This window comes from Neodiprion lecontei, chromosome 6 (genome assembly GCF_021901455.1).
Source record: "Neodiprion lecontei isolate iyNeoLeco1 chromosome 6, iyNeoLeco1.1, whole genome shotgun sequence".
Classification (NCBI taxonomy): Eukaryota; Metazoa; Arthropoda; class Insecta; order Hymenoptera; family Diprionidae; genus Neodiprion; species Neodiprion lecontei.
In genome coordinates this window covers 18,887,840-18,912,107 of record NC_060265.1, presented here as the reverse complement: position 1 = coordinate 18,912,107, position 24,268 = coordinate 18,887,840, and the positions used below count along the sequence as shown (strand labels likewise).

The 24,268-nt window shown below is 41.8% G+C and overlaps 1 protein-coding gene across 4 annotated transcripts; it reads right to left on the bottom strand.

Moving 5' to 3' along the window:
• Positions 1 to 3,595: 3,595 nt before the first annotated feature.
• LOC107218353 lies at positions 3,596 to 22,317 on the bottom strand. 4 transcript variants are annotated; one of them, XM_046744235.1, is made up of 12 exons: positions 21,611 to 22,317; positions 15,961 to 16,253; positions 14,000 to 14,137; positions 12,868 to 12,935; positions 10,991 to 12,774; positions 10,285 to 10,465; positions 8,940 to 9,070; positions 8,628 to 8,776; positions 8,292 to 8,471; positions 7,487 to 7,591; positions 5,928 to 6,128; positions 3,596 to 4,852 (listed from the first exon to the last, which is right to left on the bottom strand). In XM_046744235.1, exons 2-12 carry the CDS (start codon positions 16,042 to 16,044, stop codon positions 4,691 to 4,693), a joined length of 3,183 nt encoding a protein of 1,060 aa, XP_046600191.1. In that variant the 5' UTR covers positions 16,045 to 16,253; positions 21,611 to 22,317; the 3' UTR covers positions 3,596 to 4,690. The 4 variants fall into 4 exon arrangements, with proteins under 4 accessions (XP_046600191.1, XP_046600190.1, XP_015511683.2 ...); XM_046744234.1 differs by lacking the exon at positions 21,611 to 22,317 and adding an exon at positions 17,271 to 17,624 and having other exon boundaries at positions 8,628 to 8,764; XM_015656197.2 differs by lacking the exon at positions 21,611 to 22,317 and adding an exon at positions 17,271 to 17,623.
• Between the last annotated feature and the right edge of the window lie 1,951 nt (positions 22,318 to 24,268).

The following is a 24,268-nucleotide window of genomic DNA, read 5'->3' as shown; positions in this document are numbered from 1 at the left end:
ATTTAACGTAGAGAAATGACGGCGGCGGAGGTGGAGGACGGGGGAAAAGGTCAATTGGCATCAAAGAGACCAGAGTTTTGACGATGGGACGGACATGTTCACGATGCAAGTATCATACGCGCAAGGTGGAAAAGGGAGGGGAGACGTTGAACGTGGGACAACGATGGAAGAGAAGGCTTGCATTAGTTTCGAGCTCAAGTTTCGAAGTGCTCGACATGGGTCGTCGGTGTGATCCCTAATTCGTTGCGTATCTCTCGACTGATCACCCCTGTGAAACGCCAACACAGTATCTAGTTAATCTCACACCTCACTCTCGAACCATGGAACATGAGAAACCGTCATTTTTCATCCACTTCGTCATCCATGTTCCGTTTTAAGGGGGTACATAAATGCTCGGCTTATATGCGGACGGCTGAAAAAGTGGGTGAATTATGGGACTTGATATATCGACAACTAATTAGGTGATTCTATTGGGATTTACTTTGCTAAAAAGTATCTAGATGAAGCTTCGTTGACAATTTTTTTCCTATTTTTATCGCAGTAAATTGATAGGGAGCACTGTTATTCGCAATGACGTTGATCACTTCACTCGGTGACATTTTTTGCGGTGTTTATGATTTATCGAAAATGACTGGAACGATTAACTTCGAATTTAGAGACATCATTTTTGAATAGCTTATGCGTTTTGTCACTATTAGTTTGCAAATTAAATGAAATTGTGTATTTTTAACCAAAAATCGAATTTTATCTTCAATTGGTCAACATTCGGTTGATAGAAAAAATTGGATCCTGGCTGGAAGGATAAACTCTAAGAACACTGTTTTCTCGTTTGAAGTAAATCGTTTCAACCGTTTTTTGAGATATCGCGGGTACCGCAAAATATGTCACAGTGCGAAATGTTTGAAGTTCTCGTCGATAACAATGCTTCACATTAATCGATTCCAACAAAATAAAAAAAAAAAAAAAAACGACTGAAGCTCAACGTACATACTTTTGAATGAAGAAAGAACTTGATCAAATTGAATAATTTGACGACTAGATACAAATTTTCAAAATTTATTTGCTTTTTCTACTGTTGAATCGTATACGAAACACAATATTTATATCGAATCACTCATTTCTTTTTGAAAAATATTAAAACGAATAAAAATTTAAAAGACTTTTCGACCTTCGGGTGATGATGATAATTGAAGCAAAATATAAATTTACCGTTCGGCTCTGAGAAATATTCATGTCATAGTCTTGAGTTCTATGACGAGATGCGCTTTTAAATAGCCTATAATTTGAACTTGAACATTCTTTCGATTATGCAGAACCAAATAAAGAAAATCGAATTCCAATTTCGAAAATCGCTGAAACCAAACAAAGGTATCAAAATTGTACGTTGAGAAAATTTTCATTTGCTAAAGTCACTAGGAAATTCTAGTGAAATGGATATCATTTCAACAACGGTTTGGATATCATTCGAACAATAAGAAAATTTGGTACAATTACTTTGTATAATACCATTCCCAAACAGTAAGATTATGGTTGTCAGTAATACAATTTCGAGTTATCACAACACTAAATCTGTGTATTAAATTTACTACATTTTTCCAGTCAAATTAGACCTCGAGATGAATTCATTCTTGTGCAAATAGCTAATAATGCCAGCAAGCACAGAACATTATTTTCCGCTGTGATAAGAAATGAAAACAGTTAAGGACTGTAAAATAACCACAATTTGAAAAATTCTCACGATGTAACCCAATTAAAAACTATATGTTTGCGACGATTTGAAGACATACCGGAAAATTTTTTGCTCTTGGAGCACTACAATTTTGATGAAAGGCCAGAGACTCGTCGTAGGGTGCAGGAAAATTGCCGGAACATGACCATTAAAGGATTTTCGAAGCGGGTACGGGAAATGAAACATAGCGGTGAGTTCTCGTCTCACGTCGCACAATTATATCAAATTAGCGATCACTCCGTCTGCCTGCAGCCTGCACGTCTGGGTCACGATCGCGATTCTCGCTATTACGTATCGACGAACAACGTGATCGACGCAATCAGTGTTTCGATCAACGTCATTCGATATCATTTTACAATCTCCGAAATCGCACTGAAACCAGTAATGTTAAAATAAAATTCTGCATTAGCAATGATTGGTAGTCATGAGAATTCATCTAGCATTAGAGAAATCTCTTTGTAATCTTAAGGAATCCTTAGAAATCATGGGAAATCACGCAATAACAGTAAAATTATTTGTCAAGTAATTTCTCGCAATGATTCTGTTAAATGTAAGTAACCGTGAAATATGTAACTCATGGTGTCAATTTTTCTTCAAATTTTTCCCTTGGGTCAAGAAATGGGTGAAGTGTCTCGAAGCACGAAAGGATGTTCGCCTCGTCTTCCGGTTGAAGTGATCCAACTTCATTAGGAAATGCACAATTTAACAATTGGTGCCAATTATTTTTATAGTCGGCTCCGCGCCTTTGATTGGTCGCACAGAGCGTCTGAGAACCACGCCACGCCACGTAGTCACGTGGTAGAGATAGTGCACGTGACTCTATGGACCGTGGCCCTCTTGTCGGAATGGTCCTTCAATTATGCTTCGCGGTACCAAGGCCAATGGGCCGAAGATTTTCATGAAAAACACCGTGACAAGATGGCAATTTACGATTAAAGGGAAATATTTGGCTTTAACCGTTGAATCGGCGCGAGCAGTCACCGATTATCACTTTTTCAAAATAACGTAATGTACACTGATTGTGAGGAGAAAAATCTAGTTGCGGTTGATCCAGTCCATAACTATTTTCATTTTTCGCTACAATTGAAAAATTCAGGTTTCAGTATAGGTAGAAAATAAGTTTTGCAGTTATAACTTGCGGACAACATAGTTATATGTGATATTATTTTTTTCGACCGTAGTCACTTGTGCTGTATAATATTTTAAACTATTTCAATAGATTGACGTTGGTGCAACATTAAGTTGAATTTAAGGCCTTATTTTACTGAAAAATTTAAGTTAAATCAACAAAATATCACCGTAACGATAACCATTTTAATAGAATTTTCTAGCAGCTTTTCACATTTCTTTTCATCGAACCCAAAAACGAAGTCGAATTACGTATTTCTCCATAATGTTCTCGGACGCTGAAAATTGGACACTGAAAATAAAGTGCCTCTTAAATATTTTTAAAAACCATTTTCAGAATTTTCTTTCATATATGATCGTAGTAATCGGAGCAAAGTAATAATTTTATTCAACCTAACGGCCTTTGTTCAACAATATTTACATCTTGTGTCACAGGTTATACAGCGAAGAAGAAAGAAGGAAACTAGGAAATTCTAGCAACTTTTTCCATGATCGGTGGTCCTTTATTTTTGCGAGTGAGGAACCCGGTAGAAAATACAATCATTTCGTGACTAAAAAACAGAAACAATTGAATGAGATGCGGAAATGATTGAGAACGAGATTTATAGAAGTTTTAAATAAATTCGAAAACTTAATACGAGTCTATATAAGGGATATTCGAGTAAAAGGAAAGAATAAGAAAATTTTATTAAATATAAACGAATTAACGTCGTAATAATATTAATTAAAATACCAATATTGATGATACCATAATTATAATGTCACGATAATAGATACAACAATAATTAAAAAAATAACAATAATAATAATATCAGTAACTGTACAAGGTCTACATGAGGTGAATATCGAAGAGATTGCCTGGCGGTAATTACATCACGTACTACAGCTATGTGCACTACATTGTACATAGAATGGGGAGCACACCTTGTGTGTATTTTCTTTTATTCCCATTTTTTCTTTTCTTTTCCTTATTTTTTGCCTCAAGGCAAAAGAAGGAAACGAGGACAGTGACCGCGCAAATTGGTTGAGTAAAGGTATGTTATACATACCTATATACATACATGTATATATATATATATATATATGCTTTATATGCTTTATATATCGAAACATAATATACGTATCTTGGAAAAGAAAAGTGCACCGCATACTGCGAAGGAAATCGAGTTGAGGATATTCTTGAGAAGGTCGGAGGTACAAATAATTGTAATGATTAACCCTCCGGATGGATGTTATTATCGATAGCCGGCAATCTCCCCGAGCTCAACGTTGCGTAATATCAACATTTCTTTGGGAATAATGTATCTTGCATTTTTGTTGTTGTTTTTTTTTCATGTAATCGGCTCGTTTCTCCTTCTCTTCAGAACCCTTTAGTTTTATTGTCAACAGCCCTACAACTGCGCTATCTATTATACAAGTATTGTACACAATGATTACAGACCGACTATGCATAAAAGCACAGCTTTACATAGCTAAGTATTATTGTATAGTTTTTTTTTTTTTTTTTATCGATGCAGTCTTTCGTTTAACGTGAAAAATCTCGTAAAAAAAATTTCTCCACTCAATGGTAGGTATCCATAATACATAACCTGTAGTATATTTAATTAATTCTAATACCGTAGATTCTATGTTAACTAAATAATCTCCGTTCGAATATTAAATACAGCAATCAATCTTGTGGGCTAAAATTTTTTCATATCCGAATCATATTCACCCGTTTTACGGTGGTCTAAAAATCCGTTTTATATTTATTTGCTTGTTCGTTCATTCTTTTCTTTTCTTACTTTTTTCACTCGACTTTTGTTTTCTCTCGAAGCTTAGCTCGGGAGAAAGTCAAACCACGTACACGGGGTCTTTGCAAACTGATATTCTAGCCTCTTGCAGAATCCTCAGCCGCGGGCCGAGAGGCACACCCATTTTCTGTAATCGCTCCTCACTCAAGTAGGGTAGCTCCACCATGCCAACCTTCTCTTTCTCGAAGGCATTCGCGTATTTCTGTAACAGAAACGAACACGTTATCGGCCAACTTGACTCGACAATAAAGCTGTGTTTAGAGAAAGACGTATTACTGCCGCCTTTGAAACCCAGAAATCGTGGGGTTCGTCGGTCGCTATTCTCTAAACTCTTCTAAAGGAAAATCTACGCAGCTTCGATACTGCGAAATTGCCGAGTCTATTCAGCTGAATGATAACGGGATGCTAAATGAAAATCTCACGTGTTTGGCGGGATAATCGATGCGTGAAGAAACACACCGTGTATGAGAATCTTAGACAATTTTTCAACATTCGTTATCAGCTATGCTGCTTTTTCTCTTACACTCCGCTATTCTTTTGGATTTTCATTGATCCTGTAGTTGTCTGTAGTGATTCGGTCAGAAACGTTATTTGAGAGTTACGGAAGTAAATGATTGAAGAACCAGTATGGAATGAAACGTTAAGCATTACCGTAAAGATTATGACCCGTCAGATTAGCAACCGTTGAAATTCAATTCTACACTTGTAACTTGAATCTGTTGAATCCGCGTAAAATCCTTAAATCTTTAGCACAGTTGCACAGCTTCTGAATTCTTTTAAAATCCCACAAGATCTTTCATTGAAGTTACATAAGAACTTTATATTAAAATCCAATATAAGCACACAAAAACTGATCAGACAAGTTGATCCTTATTATACACATTAAATACTGAACAACACAAGTGTCATATCAAATTTAGATGCAATTAAGGAATAATTAAAAATTCGGTGTACCAAGTCTTATCAAGATAAAGAATGAAAAAATGAATGAAGCGAAAGAAGCTGCGGGCAGAAAAGAAAGAAGAAGAAGAAAAACAAACCGCGGAACTCTGAAGCTGAGCAAATCCGCCCTCACGTATTTTTTTTTCTTCTTCACCCCAAGCAGAGAAAGACCATTTCTCACGCGCTCGATTCCTCAGTCCCTGTCAGGTATCTAATCCACAACTACCGAGACAATACCGGCCCATCTGTATCCAAGAACTGCCCTTATCCATTAGCAGGTTGTCAAGCCTTCAGTTTAGTAACAGCGCAGGCAGATTGTCGAATCAAAAACTCACCTCGTATCCGAGCTCTCTGAGAAACAGTCTTATCAGCGGTGGTTCGGCCCCGAAGAACTTAGTCAGCTTCTTAACCCGCGATGGATTCGAAAGCGCGGGGAGGTCCGAGTCCTTTATCAGAGGCTGGGACTGAGACCTCACCATGGCCATGCTAGTCTGTGTCCTCAGTGCCGATATTTCGCCCCGTATATTTTCCATCTCCTAGAAAAAGTTTTTTAAAATTTAGCATTTCACCTCCCGCGGTTCATCGGCACGTCGCAAATAAGGTCGCAACTCTGAAGAATGCTCGTGAGAAGGTACGTTAATTACAACCTGTCAATGATCTGGAGCCTGAAATGAGATCCTTATGCAATTTTGATATTTTCAAATACGTACTGAGATGCAAAAATTTTGCAAGTCTCGGGCTTCTAGCTCTTACGGTTCGGGAGATATATGTTGATCAATTTTCTTAACTTTGAACGGATTGATTTTTATATTATATTTTGATTATATCCTCATCACGGAAAAAGTATGATCCAAAGTGTTTTCGATGTAGAAACGTCCGATCTTTCCGGACATGAAAGTTTTTTTATTTCATATCAAAATATCTTCATCTTATTCACAGTTGTAGAAGTATTTATAAAATCCATTGCAGTTTTCGCCACCGTCTCATTCATTGTAAAAAGTCAATCTTAATTGTGTAAGAAACTGCGAGCTTTGGGACAAATACGTGAAGTTTTAGACAAAAGTTGAGAAACATCGAATAAGTCCATTTTTTTTTCTTTTTTCAACTTACCGACCTATTCTTAATTACGGAGTTGTTTTAAGGATAAAATAAGAATTGGGATGATAAAAAATCAATCTGTTTAAAGTTGACTTATAGATCAATGTATGTATTTCTGAAATTAACAGGATTTTTGGATCTAAGTATACATTTCAAGATACCAAAATTGCGGAATAATAATCAAAGTTTAAGCCCCGGATCGTTTACAGATAATTGTTGGACCAGCCCCTACAGAATATTATTCCTAGCTAGCTTTGTCGAAACTTTGTAATACTGCGTCTGATCTCTGAGGCTCGTCTTAATTCCGCCTAATTAATCATCTGACAATCGTGAGGCTCGAGAATTGCGCTAAACCGATTTAACGGACTCTTCAGAAAGGTCGTGGTCACTGCAGTGACTAAGGTGGCAATGACCAGGCTTTTATACGATACGTGGGATGGAACCGACTATCCCACGCAAATGAAGACCACTTTCCTGGTGATTCGAGGCTGTACCGTTTTATAAGTGCCCTGTACAGATTACCAACAAGGCAAAAGAGATCTGCTGGTTGATAATGACCAGCAAAAGTGACAATATAGAGATGGAATAGTTTCCTGTAAGTTAATTGCTGTATTTAAGAAGCCCTGAACATTTTGTTCAACTTGCGTACAAACATTTCTTTCCAGATGTGCGTTAACACTCTCTCTGCTGATCCAGGAAATCTTTCATTTTGACGGGTGACTGTAATTTCTGTCGCAGGAAATGAATATCACGGTTAGCGAAGACCCTTGAGGGAGACGGATTTTCGGATTCCTACCTGAATCATTAAGTGTTGAGTCCTCATTTCCGAGCTAAGATGAGCTACAGATCGTGCCAACGTCACGACGTGCGACTCCAGCCTCTGAAATCTCTTGTTGATGCTCTGAAAACAAGAACGTAATCGAATAGAGAACTAACAGAAAACTCATGGACTCCCAATTTCTTACTTCAAACCTCGCTAAGGTATTTAAAATTCTTTTATTTTGAATCTCCTGCAACCTGAAAGACATGTTTGATTTTCCTCTAAGAAGATTTTCACGTGGAATTAGGAATGGTTGAATCAAACCGAACAGTAATGGCCGGTTTCATGTCACATTGGACAAAAAAAACTTGGTTGTTTTAACAAAATAAGTAAGCACCTACGCCTCAGACACGTTTCTTCCAACCAGTTTTAGTCCGTCGAATTAAAAAGTAGTGATTCTCACGACATATTCCGCAAACGATAACGACGTACAGCAGCTTCAGTTCTAACAAGGTCTAGTTTATACTTGACATAGCAAAATAACGAGGCCAATCTGCTTACATTACTCATCGACTAGGCATCAGATTTTGCTGTTCTTACAAACCAGAAAATCATTATGTACCATTTTCGTTGTTACTGTAACAGATGAAAATTTTGAGACGTGTCAAACTAACCAATCGTTTCTTCGCGTGTCCGTTGAATTTTTTCGTCATAACGCGAGACGACCGACGAAATGAGAGTCTTTCCTCTGCTTTATCGTTTCTACTCTCTTCCTATACAAGTTTCACGTAAATCACGCATGTATGCGCCATCAGGTCGCCGGAAAGTGCAATGAATTTACCTTGACGTCTTTGGCTTTTTTCATCCTATCGTCGACGATGTGTGAGCGTCGTTTGTCGTGATGTCTCGTTACCGGCCTCGAGGAGACCGACGAAGATGGCAAGGACGACACTGATCCATAGCTGGCTAGTCCGCGTGCTTTTCTCCTTTTCTTCACGCTCCCACCGAGCAGCTTCAAAACCTAATTAAATAATCGTTAATTGAAAATTAATCATCCGTGACAGTCAAGAACCACGCACAGCATTTCAGTGAACTTTTTTCGGTTTAACTCGACATTCCAATTCAATATCACAGTCGGCCTTATCCACGAAGTCTGCAGATGTTCAGTTTTACGAACCTCACTGTACATGTTCTCAAGCCCTTCCAGCTGCTTTCTGATGGTCCTCGCGTCGTTCGTACTCAGGTCAGAATCACTCCGGTCCAGCATGGACTCGAGGTCGAGGCCAGTTGTGGTCGAGGTCAGATCAGCAGCTTCTATTCCGAAAACTGAGGATGAAAATACTCTTCATTCGTCGTCTCTGGGTACTTGTTACTTTTCGAACGGTCTCCTCAGTTACTGATTGTCGACTGAGATCCGGGATGAAGTGAAGGAAAATAGGGCGATAACAGACTTTATAATACATTGACAAATAGTTGTTCGTTCACTCACGATGGGAGAATTTTTTTGCGGCATCCTTCTTCGACGTCGACACACCGCGATGCTTCGAACCGCTGGCGAAGTTCCTTTTCTCACTGCTCTTCGAGTACTCGCTGTAATTCGGTTTCGATCCGTAAGGCAAACTGAAATGATGATCGCACGTGTTTGAAAATCTGAGAAAGTTTACCGTCGAAGTTTGGCGGCCATTGACAGGTCTAAGATTAGCCGCAACCTCAACTGCTGTAAACTTTTCGGAAAAGCCAACACCGTTGGCGAGCTCGTCTGTTTATGAGACAAAAATAAGAAAACAAAAAATATGCTCACGGACGTTCACAGAATGTGCCTTCAAAAGGTCTATTTCATTATTATCATTCTCTCCTTCTTCACACTCGATGTTTGTTATTTCGTCAGCTTTCAACGACGACCCAAATGGAAAATACAGTTGCTCTTTCAACTCGTGAATAAGACGTTTGCTTAAATATTAGTTATACGAAAATTAGCCTCAATGCTCCCCGTCGTTACATTCAGACGGAAAATATACTCTGGGATTTGAAATCAACGGTATTGGTACATTGTGAAAGATCAGACAAAGTCACATTCGTCTAAAATATCGAAGAAAAACGACGAAAAACCGTTACCCGAATTTCAGTACAGCCATTATCTTCGCTTCTAACAAATACGCCAAGCTTCCAAACTCGAAAGTTTATTGTAATTTATAAGCATATTTCACGACCAAATCTGATGTATTGCAGTTATATTAAATTTACGAACGAGACGTAACCCGTGTTTTAGATTCGCGTCGAAATTTGTATTTTTTGTTTTGAAAACTCATGTATTAAGTATGATCATAGCATTTTTATTTCTATTTTACTTTGTACGTGTTTTAAAAACTTTTTTTCTAGAAGTTTTATTGTTTCGATCTGACCAATTGCTTGTATCGTTACAATTTTTTCGTAAGCCAATGTTCGAGTGATGACAAAATCTGTAGTTCATGATACTTTAGACTGGTGACAATCAGCAATAATTTGTTCAAAAATTCAATGTATTATTTTCTTTTTCTACAAATTGATTCAAGTTCATCGAGTGGTTCGAAATACGGAAATCCCTATTCTGAATTAGGGTCCATTAAGCAAAGCTGCTGGTTCACCCAGAATACTCAGAGAGAATGTGATACCGAAGGTGTGAAAGCTTTTCTGATATTTCATACTTGATTTATCTCCCGTTGCTTGTCATCGACAAGCGAATGTATAATTCGAACGATGCGTATTGTCCGGAGCCCCCGGGTACATTGAATAATCGATCACTCATACCGCGGCGAAGATTGTGAAAGAGTCAGGAGTTCTTAACGCGACGTTACCTGGCGGTGTATCGATTTCTGGGTGTCCGTGGGCTCCCATGAGGTGACAGGGGTGGTAACGGAGGTGTAACGGACGATACGCTCTCCGAAAGGGTCGAATGCGCCATCGCCGGGACGTCCCTTGGTTCCAAGATGCTCCTTAGTTCCGATTCCACGATGTCGACCCACTCGGAGTCTTGCCCTGGACGAGGATAACTGCGTTATCAACCAAGCATTGAACACCCGGAATCGAACGTGTATAAAAACAGCGAAGACGAAGGGAAAAATGCGGTGTTTGAAGGAGACCAGAGTCGACACGGTGAATTATGGGAACGTTCACGCTGTCGACCGACGTGAATATCAGCTCGTAAAAAGTGATCGATTGTCAAAACCCACGCCTCTGTATTCCGTCGGATGCTCTCGACCGATTCAATTTACCGCATTCGCGAAAGTTTTCCGACGGTTCAAAGTGGCGTCCAATGATTTCTAACCGGCTTCTTCATGATTCGTGGCACGGTCTCTATCCCCGGTAGAAATTGAATTATTCGCCGAATGCGAATTGAGATTCAGGGTTTGAAGCGGTACCAAATAGACGGTAATTGCCGAATAGATTTACGAGAAGGAGCGAGTCCCGATTGTGATGTGAGCTGGGATTTTCGCGAAAATCAAAGAACTCGCGTACGATGGTCAGGAAGGACAGGGTAGTGAAGAGGAAACTCTCATAGACCTTGGATGAGGATCTGATCTTCCGGCGGTGGTCGCCTCCCGCTGGAATACACGGCCGATCCTCTCCCGGAATCAACGTTCGACGAACTTTGACCAGCCTTGTCGTAATCCGATCCTGATCCTTGGTTATGGATCTTGAGTCGGTTCATTCCCTGCTCGAGTTGCTCGTCCTTTCTTCCGTCAGACTTGGCGGTCAACTCCTGAGCCGAATACTGCTCGACGTCCGATTTCCGCGTGGCGTCTTCGAGGCGTTTCAGAGTCTCGGTCATGTGGTAAGCGTCGCCGGAAACTCGCTTCGTCTGTTGAGTATTCTTCGAGGCCTCACTCTCGTTAATTTTCTTCCTCGAATTCGGACCGTAATCATCAATTTCCGAACGTTTCTGAAGCTCCTCCACCCTCTTGGGCATCATGGAACCTTCCTTGGTCTCCTTGACCTCCCCGTAGTCCGTCTCTCGAACGGAATTTCGCATCTCCTCTCTTCGCACGCCGAAACTCGTCTCGGGCCTGTTATACTCGTCCTTTCGCTGCGATCCACTCCTGCCGAACTCCCCCTGACCTTGATTCTGCCGCTCCTCGACGGTGATCTCGTACTTCTCCTTATCCATGATGTCCACGCTCGAATTCCTCGGCATCTCACCAGCGCTACGCTCGTCCTCGAAACTCAACTGCGGCTGCGAAGCCGCCTTCTCGATCCGCCTGGCCGAACTTCTTCTCTGAAACTCGGCGTCCTGGTTACTGTTCTCCGACTTTATGTACACCTGAGGAACCCCGTACCGAGGCCTGCCCTGATAGTGATAGTACATGTCCTGATTGGTGGTGGTCCTATTGTCCGAGACCTGTCTCGAGGTGCTTGGCAGATCGATCTGCGACCTGGAAATGGGTTGCCTGACCTGGTACTGCTGCTGCTGATAGGGGCTTTGGAATTGGGGCTGCTGGCCACTCCGCAGCGGGGTCGAATTGCTGTTCTGCTGACTGGCTATCTGTTGCTGATGCATCTGCTGGATGAGCTGCCGCTGATGCATATTCTGTGCGTGCTGTTGCGCGAAGTGTGCAGCGGGACTTTGGAGCAGTTGGTTCTGGTGGACCAACTGTTGCGGGCTCTGGTACGGCTGGCTCGGCGACTGGAGCTGTATCACGCCCTGGCCGTGCTTCGAGGAATTGACATTGGGCTGCGACTGCATCTGGCCATGGTGCATACCGCTGGTCCCGGGTATCTGGAACTCTCGCGCCATTCCTTGGGCCTGAGAGGGCCCACTTTGGGGTTGCGTGAAACCGCCGATCTGCGTCTGATGGACGGTCTGGACTCCGCCGCCTGGTATATGGTGACTCACGTGCAACTGAGCGCTTTGACCCGGCAGACTGGGCTGGATCGGGGCGGCGGGCTGCAATTGACCGGGCAGCGAGACGTTCTGGATGCTCTGCACGTTCTGGCCGATGCTCTGCCCTGCCTGGTAGCCGTACGCGTGGCCGTACTGGCCGTAAGCATTTTTCGGGTACTGTTGCTGCATGTTCACCGCCGGATCCTGAGCCGCCCGGCTCGGCTTTCCGTATATCGCTTCTTTCTTCTTCGTCTCCACCTCCTGGTCGTTTATGCTTCTACTTGACTTGCGAAGATCCTCGGCAACGTTGTTCAGACTTGCTTCTGGCTCGAGTTCCGTCTCCTTTCTGCTAGGCCCGAAGCGGCTTGAGATCATGTCCTTTATCGTGTGGTAGGTCCTCGACAAGGACTTTGACTTGTCGTCCTCCGTTTTTCCCGACCTGGCTATTGCACCGCCGGCCGATGACCTGCGGACAAAGATTTTCACGACAGTCGAATTATTTGACGCAAGGTTTCATTCGTCGGATTTCGTTTTTTTCTTTTGTTTTTTTTATACTCACGAATAAGTGTCCTGGGCTTGGTAATTTTTCGATTGGTAGTCCTGTCTCAGCTCTTGCATTTGCGTTTCCTGGAACAGGGAATGCGGGTATCTGAGGGTTTCGTCCGTTTATGGATTACTTTCAAATTCTACACACAGCTCCTCGTTTACCGAAACGCTTCTACACGCTATGACCGAGGGTATCATGCACGGCCTCGATTTACCCGACGCACGCCACGGCTTCGTGCCACCTCGTAGCAACGCTAAATTCAACATGACACGGGGCCTTATGGTGTGTTTTGAAATCCCTTGGCTTGTGTGAAGCACGATTATCCGTTTGACTGTTGGAAAGAACGCACCTCGTGTACCGATAACCATACAAGCCAAGTCGTGCGTTTATGATCGTATTTATCAACACCGAAGAAAACTGCATTATGGAGCTGATTCGACGAATTACCATGGTATTTACGATGGGCTCGATGATACTTTCGATCCATTCGCGTAGGCGAGCCGGTTGGCTTATCAAAGACTTGAAAAGCCATAAGTGAACAAGAATTGTAAAGTTGGGTTACCGTGCTGAAAAACCAATCAATGCCCACGTGGCCGAGGAAGCAACGCCTCTGCAGAAGTAGGTACCGTACGCTATAACGACAGGCGAGAAATGTTGTTGGATGTAATATTTGTAATGAAATCTCAGCAGCGCGATCTTAAAAGGATATAGATGTAATGGCTCGACACGAACCAGACGTGTATAAGCAACTTGAAGAATTTCAAAGTTGTCAGTCTGAATCGCCTGCTTCTTAGGAAGGGATGCCACTTGAATATCAACGATTTGGTCAGGCTAGGGCCTAGACACGCACCGCGCATACGGAAAAGATTTTCTGGCTTATGTTACGCCGTTCGTGTGCGAGGAACCAGCAGAGGAAACGTAAAAAATTCAATTTATACTTTTCCCGGCTCCCTACAGCTACCTCCATTACCCGGCTAAATCCACACCTTTTCTTTCAATTTCATTGATCGCCTTACTTCGACGCTCGTAGACGACCGTAAGTTTCTCGAGGTAAATCGAGCTTGGGTGGAAATCCCTCCCATGCTTAAAGTATCTACACCGTAAGTAGACGAAATCGATTCACTCCAATGGATCGACACTTTACCTCCTGAGTCCAGGCCTGCTGCTTGACCGGTGCATCCGGTGCGATGGCTACCCTGCCGGTCGGCCTCTTCTTGTACTCATGGAGAATTGGAATTTTCGAGTTCTTGTCACCCGATGACAGTATGACTTCCCTCTCGATCTGAAATCAGGTGCACACATGTGTACAGGAATGACAAAAATTGAAGCGGATAAACCCAACAACACTAACGGCATCAACGGACATCTCAACTTTTATTCCCCGCCGTTAAATGTAATTGTCCAATAAAAGCTGCGGCGCTCAATGAGAAAGATACTCCGGATTAATTGAAGGATGGTATCTCTTGCGCTGAAACTTGTATCGTGCAGGGTTTGGTCTCTCATCTCTCACGATCCTCGGGCGATGTTTCCGGGTGACCATTAAGAGCCCGATTCTTAAATTACTTTTCGAATAGCATAAAAATTCGACGTGTTAAAACCTTCAGTTCTATCCACGATATTCCTACGCGTTCTGGGCGCGCAAGAAGCCCGCCTGCAGCAATTTCGTAAGTCCATTGTTCGCTTCGCATGTGTGTAAGGCACAATCCCTGCGCGAACGAGGTATGCACCATATATGTTGCAATAATTTGTAACAAGAAAAGCGATACCTACGTTGGCCGTACTCACGCGGACTGTATCTGGGCTGCGAATCGCACGCGTTTCCGGCTAACTGTTTTCCCTCGGTGCAGAGTCGAGAGATCAAGCCCGTATCTCGCTCGAGGCCTTTATTGTTCGTAACCATTTGTGAGAACATTCTCAAGACCTTACTTCAGCCGTGGATCAGCTACTGTTAGTGAAGATTAAGCAATCCTCGAGAGTTTTACTCTCGAACCGGTATTTTTCACTGTTCAAAATGGATCGGGGCTCATAACCTGGCGATTTATCATTCGCGCATTGTTTTATCGAGAAAAATGAGTCTCTTCGCTGACTTCCGACAGCGTAAATGACAACGACAAGTGTTCGAGTGGTGAAACTCGTTGCCCAGCTACGAAATTTCAATTAACTTTATTAGAAGCCGCGACAAAGGAGTTGACGTGCGAGTTATTGCATGGAGAAAAGAAATCGAGTGGGCGCACGTGGTTTTACATTTTTTCTTTCAGTATCTGAAAGACTGAATCTTACGAAATATAAACCTATAGAAATGAATAAAAGAAAAAGTTTCCAAATTATACGAGCGAAACTTTTTACGTTGACGGCATGGTCTTCGCCTGAAGCTCGTTCTCTTACGTCAGGTCAATATAAAATCCACCCATCCTCGCTCTATAAGCACCGGCACATCACGATGAGATATACAAAACATAAGCTATTAATGTTTCAAGTTTTTCGATCATGCTGCGCGTTTCATTCACCAGAACCTGATCCTGAAGCTATTATAGCGTATAATTCTAACACCCTCAATTCGTGAATCACAGGCTTTGAACATATCCAGAAATTTCTAAAATTACTAATTCTTATCTAAGGAGTCGACTTAATTTATGTCCAACTCAGGTGAGTCTAAAATCGAGACTAAAAACTGAATTAAACCCAACTTCATTCGCGAATCAAGCTGAGGTCTTGCTACAGAAGCTCTGCAATGATTAAGACCAGATAATGTACCTGACAAACAAATAGAACTTTCGGCATATTCGAACCGGCACACAACCGTTACATTTCGACTAATAGAATCCATAAACAAAGCTCAAATCGTTTCGCATCAAATACTGCAGTAATGCGAGGGCAGACCCGCCACTAGAGATCATGAAAGATCTGAATCAGAGAATCGTTTTACGCGTCTAACTGATCTCTCGAGAATTCGCAAGGTCTTAAGGCAATCGAGTCCATTTAGCAGATCGATGAAACCCTCACTCACCCTGTGCATAATCAAAGTTGTTCCAAACTGTCTGAAAATGTCCTGGAACTTGTCTTAATAATAATTTAAAGAAGAATGTGAACATGAGCTGAACTTACGGGAAATTTGCTACTGTGCGTTTGCAGATTAGTTCCGTGGTGCGTCTGACCTTGACCTTGCTCGTCTCCATAGAGCGGAGGCATTCTGTACTCGGGAGCGGGAGGCTGCCCTGTGATTTGACCCTGCACCTCCTGTGAGCCGTTTTGGTTTTGGATCCGAGATCCTTGATCAGACTGGAGAGTCTGATTCACCTCCGTTTGATTGTTTGCTTGGTGATGATGGTGAGCGTGAGGCTTCTGATTGTTCGGCACCGGCTTTGGTGGTGGAACCGGCTTGTACGGTCCCTCTTCATCTGAAATATGTCCGATGACGTGAATGTTTGCTTCGATTATCACGCTCGATTCGACAAGCGTTGGATGATCGATCGATGTCAGACAAGCTTTGCGGCAAATCGGGTGAAACCTCGCACGCGGAAGCTACTTCAACTGTAAAACCAGGAGCAAATAAAGGTTTATTTGAACTTTTTTCATCCTTTCACGCTGGATGGAATAGTGTCTCACTTGTATTTACGATCTCATCCCGTTATAGTCGCGTCGTTCACCTTCTGTCACATAGTCACGGTCAAAACTATACGTGCATCGCTCTAATGGTACCCGTATCTTTACAGATGCCGTTTGTCACAATCATGTCATCGCCGTCGCAGTCTGTAAACCGTTGACAGAGTCCACTCACCCAATGTTTACCGCTGTTTACTAAAAGGGAGTGAGGAAAAACGATGGTGAAATAAGTGAGTTTGTACATACGTGTTGATCAAACAGGGTAAACGAAATGGGTTTTGAGAAAATTTTGGAGCTCCGAATGTAACTTGATATTCAGTTATCATCGCGGGTCACTGAACGCTGGTTTAAGTTATGTTCTATATACTTTTTGGTCGATGGAGATGAAACGTTCTTTCAGTGTCCTTGATATGTACTTTGAAAATTCTCTTCTACTTTCTCAAAATTCAACGTGAACGTGAAACGCAGTTGCTGGTTGCTTGGCGATCGAATTCACACGCGTCGTTAATCATGAAATTCCTTTGTTTTTCATCACCATGTGTAAATAATTAATTGGCGAGTATGAAGAAATTGTATTCTCGGAATTCCACTGTGCAGTTTGTAACTATGCATTATGTTTCGAATGAATTTCATAAATTTGAACTCGTAAACATATATAAAATAATTATTCCTCGCAGAATTTTCAAAATCACTGAAGATTCGAGGATACGGATAATTGACTTGAACGAACTTACAACTATCGATCAGAAATCGATATTTTTCAACATCCACAAGTTTTACACACATCCATAATCGTATCAGCGTTGCCCTACCTTGAGACTGATTTTGTCTTCTCATCCGATTCTCCTGCTTCACTTTACGAACCGTTGTAGCCATCGCGAATTGGCTAACCATTTCTTAACGATATTTTCATAAAATTTTCCTCCTATATTATTCAATGATGTTTTTCTATTTTGATTTTTTTTCTTCTTCCAAAGTTACGATCATTAACTTTACACGCGTTTTATTATCGTTGTCAAACCTATCAAGCACTAGATTCACCGAAGCTTTCGTTTCTCGGAGAGAAACGATCGACGTGTGTACCAGTGCGAACCGTTACTCACAGAAACGTACTTTATTTATTTTATACACGTCTCTATATGGTACATAAAAGAGCGGTGAAACTTCACACGTCCGCGAGTTTTGTAAGATTTTCAAACGATCACACGAGAACGGGAACGTATAATTCGAATATTTTACAACCGTTTTTCACACACACACACACACACACATGTATATACGTATATGTACACGGACATGAATTCAATTCACGAGCAGCTCCGGTTATTGCGCGACTCGTCACGATGTATTCATATAATACAACACGTTTGTAGATCGATCGATACGTTTCACGATCCGAATCGGAATTCTTCTCGTAACTTGCAAGATGTGGATAGATGTTATATTATATTCGAGGGAAGTGAACAAAAAAACGTGAAATATTGTTGAAAGTTTCAATATTTCCCAATCGGCGCGGATTGATACGATAAACTTGGTCTAATTCGTATAAGAAGATTGATCGAAGGCGCGATAAAATCTTTTTTCCTACAGCTTGTTAACTTTTTGCTTAACTAAACCGGACGGAGTTCCTCGTCGTACTGAAAAGACTTGGACTTTCCATTGAGTGAGCGTATGGTTCCGCCGTTCTGACTTCGTTTCCGGTATCATCCCCCCACAAGCGTAGCGCGAAGGAGCTGCACGGACCTGCACCGAGAGTAGTAAAATAAGATATGTCTATACACATTACACACATATAGGCGTGTATCATACGCAAGTTGATAATTTATTCCGAGAGCATAATGCGTGGCTGTACGACGTTGCGCATCGCTATTCGTCGTCCCCACAATCTTCACGTCCCTAGCGTTCGCGTTCCTGACGCGCCTGGCGCAGGCACAATGCTCTCTTACGAATTGAGCCGACCACTAGGTGGTCGCCTTTAAGTAACCGGGCGCAACCGGCAGTCGGCAACTTTTTACAGATATCGATAAATCGGTGCTGGACGATCCCCATTTTTCCACCCCCCCCATTCATCCCGCATCTTCGAGACTAGTCGTACCTTCGTGACTCTAAGACTTTGGGACTGGTTCCTGCTCCTTGGTACCTCGAATAATCCACCTGCCAGAGTTTGGACTCGGTGTGTCTTCCGTGGGCACCTTGGGGGAATCATGGATGGTTGAACCACCTAAGTGGTTGCGTTCTAGCAAATAGGTGCTACTCCTACGGTCCGGTCCTACTAACTTTTTGACTACACGTGATTGTTTTTCAACGCCTTTTCCCACGACTCGTTTCGTTTGCTCGCCACCCGGACGGTGACTGTCCTCATCCGGAACAAGGGACTCTCGTTAATGGATGTCCTCGGGTTTGCGACTCCGATTATCGAGGCACTCGAGTCCGCGTTTTTGGTCTTGTGATAATCACTGCAAAACTGTGAGAATACGACCTGAAGAGCTGTTGATGAATGGGGATAACATCTCTAGGCAAAACTAGTACGTACGATTCTGCCCGCAGGTAGGTATATAATACTGGTCTTGAAAGCCGGGAAGACGGCGTTCTCGGCTGTAAAAGATTCCGCATCGCTAACCAGGACACGCTGAGAATTTACCATGAACTAGAACTTGCTCAAGTTTTGCATTTAATCTATTCTCTCGTTCTCTAATGGCCGCCACGGCACGTTCCATTCGGCCGAGCTATAAGGTCTCGGACAAATTCTGAACCACCTCTCATTGTCAGCACAGAAAGTTTTACTCGGTACGAAAGTGGTGGTGCGCACACAAAGGGAAGTGAGTCACTGTTTTAGCCATTTCGAGGTAACTGGTAATCAGCATCTGACTTGTTTCAAAGCCTTAAACATCAAATCAAACCTCGTTCGGTTTGCAAGAATTCGTGTTTTCTTACCGCGAAACGTGATTTTAGATTATAACCGATACAGCGACTCCTGCATTGACATCTTCGTGTAATGTTTAGCTGTCAAGTATGGGCGTTTTTTGAATTTGAATCAATCGAAATTGGTTGCAAGTGACTCGCGTGTCACTCTCTTCGAATGACGTTCACACTGCGCGTGTGTTATACTCCACTGAAGTACGCCTGGAGAACATGGTGGAGAAAATTATCCTCGGTTCGCGATGATTCGATGTCTGCGTCATTCTAGCACCTGTGCTGCAGCCAGCAGCTACGGACTGAGCAGACTCGAATTGAATGATTGTAGAAAAAGGGGGAAAAAATCTTTCTCCTTCTCTCTCTCTCTCTCTCTCTCTCTCCCCGCAATTTCTTGCTTGTTCCTTGACCATATCTTTCCGTAATCCCGTATACTTCCCTCCCTCCCATCCTCCCGCCCGCTCCTTCACTCTCGCTCTCTCTCTCTCTCTCTCTCTCTCCCCCTTACACTCGTTCTTTCTTTTATCCTCCTTTGTTTCTTAATGGCGTTGAACGCCAGCCGTACACTATACCGCGTCTCTTTATGCAGTTTCTCGTTTATCCAGAACCCGGAGCTGTACAAGCCTCAGAGACTATCTAGTGCACATCGATTTTAAGTAGTGTCCAGTTTTTCTTAACAGACTTGTTTTACCGGCTGATTCTCCCAAGGCATGTTATTCCTATAACGTTGCGTGCACGTATAAATCATAAGTGTATATATAAATATTTCTTCCCCCGTCATCCTGAGAATTAATAGCCGTATCATATACTTTTTGCGCAGGTCATTAATTAACCGTTAATTGCAATTTACTACCCCTTTTTAAACGACATAAATCATAAATCGAATTGCCTAATTATAACCGTGGGTGAGAAAATCACGAGGAAATTTCAGACATGAAATTATAAATCTGGGAAATCTTTCTTCGTCTCGATCGGACAGAGTTTGTAATTTTCAGACCTCGAAACGAGATACAGTTCCATTTTGTCTCTCTGTCTGTCAATTACTGAAACAGTGATGTTCTCATCGATATAATAACAGACTTGTACAAGCAGTGCACATTGTATTATTCGTTGTTGAACAATGATAAAAAGTCCCTGTGAATCGTTCGTACCATTATCTTATGACGTAAAAAAAACTTATCAGTAGTATCGAAGCGTCAAGTTATTTTGACCACATTTATACAGCAGCTACCGTATTATTCGGAGAGAATGAAAATTTTTTGCGGTTTGAAACTTTTTCAAATTATACACGACATTCTATATCCGAAGTACTAATTTTTACCCAAAAAATAAAAAGGGGAAATAAAACGAGATATAAAAAGTACATACGGTTTCTTTTTTTACCGACTATAGCCATAAATTTTCATGCCCACACATAAACACGCAACGATCCGTACATTCATACGACGTTGTACATCTTACGCAAGGTATTAAGGATATGTAATTATTTTATCGCTCGTTAAGAGAATGACAAAACTCTTACCGAAATCGTAAAAATTACGTACCTCACAAGTGCGTACATGCTTATTCGATATAACTCGCGTTTTTTACCCTGCCCCGCTGCTTATTCGGTTTCAACCGTGTTCTACCAAATTGCCATCGCGTGTTACCCCGAGGTATATGCCCGTATGTGCGTACGTGTAATATAGTAATTTAACGATTTCCACGTCGGTACAGAATCTCGCATATCTGTTTAATTCTTTAATTCCATCATCATCATCTAGCGCGATAGCGGATTATAACCGTAGGACGCCATTCCGTACACGTCTATTTCATTCTGAGTTTTTGAAAAGTTTGACGTCTTATGTTGAAAATAAACATGTTTCTCCTATGCCGATCGAAAAATGGAAAACAATACGAATTTCTAACAAACCGAAATAATTTAGTACGATATCAGCTTCGCAGTGAGCTGCACGTTGGCTGAAATTATTCACGACGAATAAGTGAAGAAAAGCGTTAGAAACTCGTTACTCAGAGTGAACCTTCAGCTTGTCTGCAGTTTTTTAATCGCATTACGCAATAACAACATCGTTACCGTGTTTAACGACACTCGGCGTTCTGATAGTAAAGTTATCGGCTTATCAGCGTAAAAGCGCAGGCAGCAAGTAGACGAGAAAACTCGTTTCATTGATAGCTCACGCGATTCGATTTCGCATCATGTGGCTGACATGACACAGGCGTAAGAAATACCCAGCCTTACCTGATCCGGTCCATTTCAGGTCAACGAAGATGATTTTCTAAGATGACACAATTTTCTCTAAGATGATCGCCGACGCCGCAACGGCCCTTCATAATTCCGAGATGACGATTCTCAACACCGACGGCTACGGATGAAAGATGAACGAGAAATCGAGGTTCGCTCTCACGATCAGTCTATGATACGACCGCCTCTCTCCTCCTCGCACTGAAACACGCAGACCGCGGCTAGCATCTGTCTTTCGACTCGAAATATCTTCAACGAACTACGTCGAGTCGAAGCATCGTGGCCGGCGTGCGTTGAAAAGTTATCTCTTGGATAAAAAAAAAAAAAAAAAAAAATATCCTGCGGCATTAGTTACACGCGTTCACATTGTTTTTCACTTTATTTTCTGCACATTCCTACGCGTTCGGCAGTCTGATTTCATTCCACACGAAGGCACGGACGCACGCGCGCACACACATACACACACACGCACACAAGAACACGACACGTCAGATTCGATTTTACCCCAGAAGGATCCGGAAACACGTTGCCGATCTAGAGGCCGAACGACGCCTCGTTTTTCACCGGTTTTCGCTATCGGAGATCGGCCAAAAGCCGATCTATTTAAGTTTAAGGGAAATCGGCGCGGTTTTAGAAAATACACGGGCGACTTCTGCGATCGCGAAAGACGTGAGACGCCAGCCTCTCGCCAGTCGGCGATGCAGGTTCTTTAGCTTTCAGGTGGGAGAAAGGTACAGTCCGGAGAGCAACCGTCGCCCCACCTTCAGCTCGGTTTATAGTAAAAATCGGAGAGTGGCCAACAACGGCGCCTTAGCCGACGCCGCGACGCCTCTGATTGGCCAGACGCCGAACCTTTCCTCGATCCGTGCGTTAATTTGATATAAAAAAAAAACGAAAGAAATAAATAAATTTAAAAAAAAAAAAAAAAAAATTAATGGAGCTTTTCCTCACGTTCCACGTTTTACGTTTTTCTTTTCACCGTCGAGTGTAAACATTATTATCAGATATTTTTATACATTTTTCAACGCCACGCAGCTGCCGTTGGTTTACTCTCGATGGCTGGTGAATTGGGCGTAAATTTTATACCGAAAAACCGGAGGCTCTAGGATTTCGAGACACGTCGAGTCGGTTAGTTTGTTTGTACACCTTACTCTTCGATTTAATAAAAGTCAAACAAAATGGGCTGATGGAAATAAATATGCGAGTTTGAAGAGCGCGGGGAGAAGCTAAAAGGCGAAGAAACGCGTCGAGGAGGAAAACAAAAATGAAAATGTAACGGGGATTGGAATTTTGAAAGCAAACGTCGAGGACAACCGTCTCTCTGTATTTACTATATACTCACTTCCAGCACCGGCAGTCGGTCCGCCTTTCTGTAACAGACAGGTGAAGAGAGTACAGGTTATAGGACTGGAACAGGTGTTCTAGGAAATTTTTACCCGCTACGAAACACGCTCGGTAATGCCTTCAGCCTCCGATGCAGTGCGCTCGGTATATCTGGGAACTAATTTTTTTCTGCCGCACAATTTTATTACCTTACTACGATAGTTCCTAATTACTCAAATTTGATCAAAAATCGAATTAAGAACCGCGAAAGAAGCTTACATTACGCGTGAACGGATACAATTTGTAGAGAGAAAAAATTTTACCTTGGTAAAATATTACATGTTTGGTCAGAGAATTGAAAAAAATTTCCAGACTTGTGATAATTTCGATGATAAATTATCCTGTCAAAATTTTCACCGACTGTAAGGTTGAGGCATTTGTTTTTCCGATTCGCGGAAAAAAATCGTGATAACTGTCGTCCGAACAATTACGGCAAAGTCTGTAAGAATTGTAGAAAAATTTCAGAACTAATTCGTACGTTTTTTTGTTTGTCAAATTTACAAAAATCCTATCGAAAAATACTGCTGGCATAATTGATATCAAAATTGGTGAAAGATTTCCAATGCATTTTTTTCGCGAAGTTGAAGATTTTTTATTAATAAATGCAGTTTAGGTTTTCATTGTCGATTTCGAAGCGAATGACATCCAGAAGATTTTTCTAAAAACGGGCTAATCATTTTAATATCTATATTATATCATGAATTGCCAATGATCACTGAAGTGAAATGAGATTGAGCGAGCACGGATTTTTGCTTATGGCACGAATTTGTTTCGTTGTACGTTGAAATTGAATTTTTTTCTTAAAGCAAACACGACGTGCCTATATTTGACGATATTTTGCTCGTTTGTCGCATTCAATTTGTTAACGATCATTAACGTAGCAGGTACAAATGAAACGTAATTCCTTATTTACTTACGAGATCTTTGCAGGGAATTTGGTTGACATTCTTCGTCTGCATTTTCTGTAACAACATTAAATTTCCTGGTATAAATTCGGAGCAACGAACTTCAGGGCTTACCTGTATAGGAAATTATATGTATACATAGAATGAAACAAATGGTTGAATATTCCCTGATTGCGAACCTGTCGAGGCAAATAACGAAGTTGACAAAAAAAAAAATTCAAGATGACGAAGGGAGAAAAAAATAAGACAATTTAATCACTAATGGGACAGGATGTCAGGATTACCAATTACAAGCAGATTGAAAATGGGGTATCAAATCACCCCGCGGATTGAAGAGCCTTTATCTTGAAGTGGAACTGAGATCGTT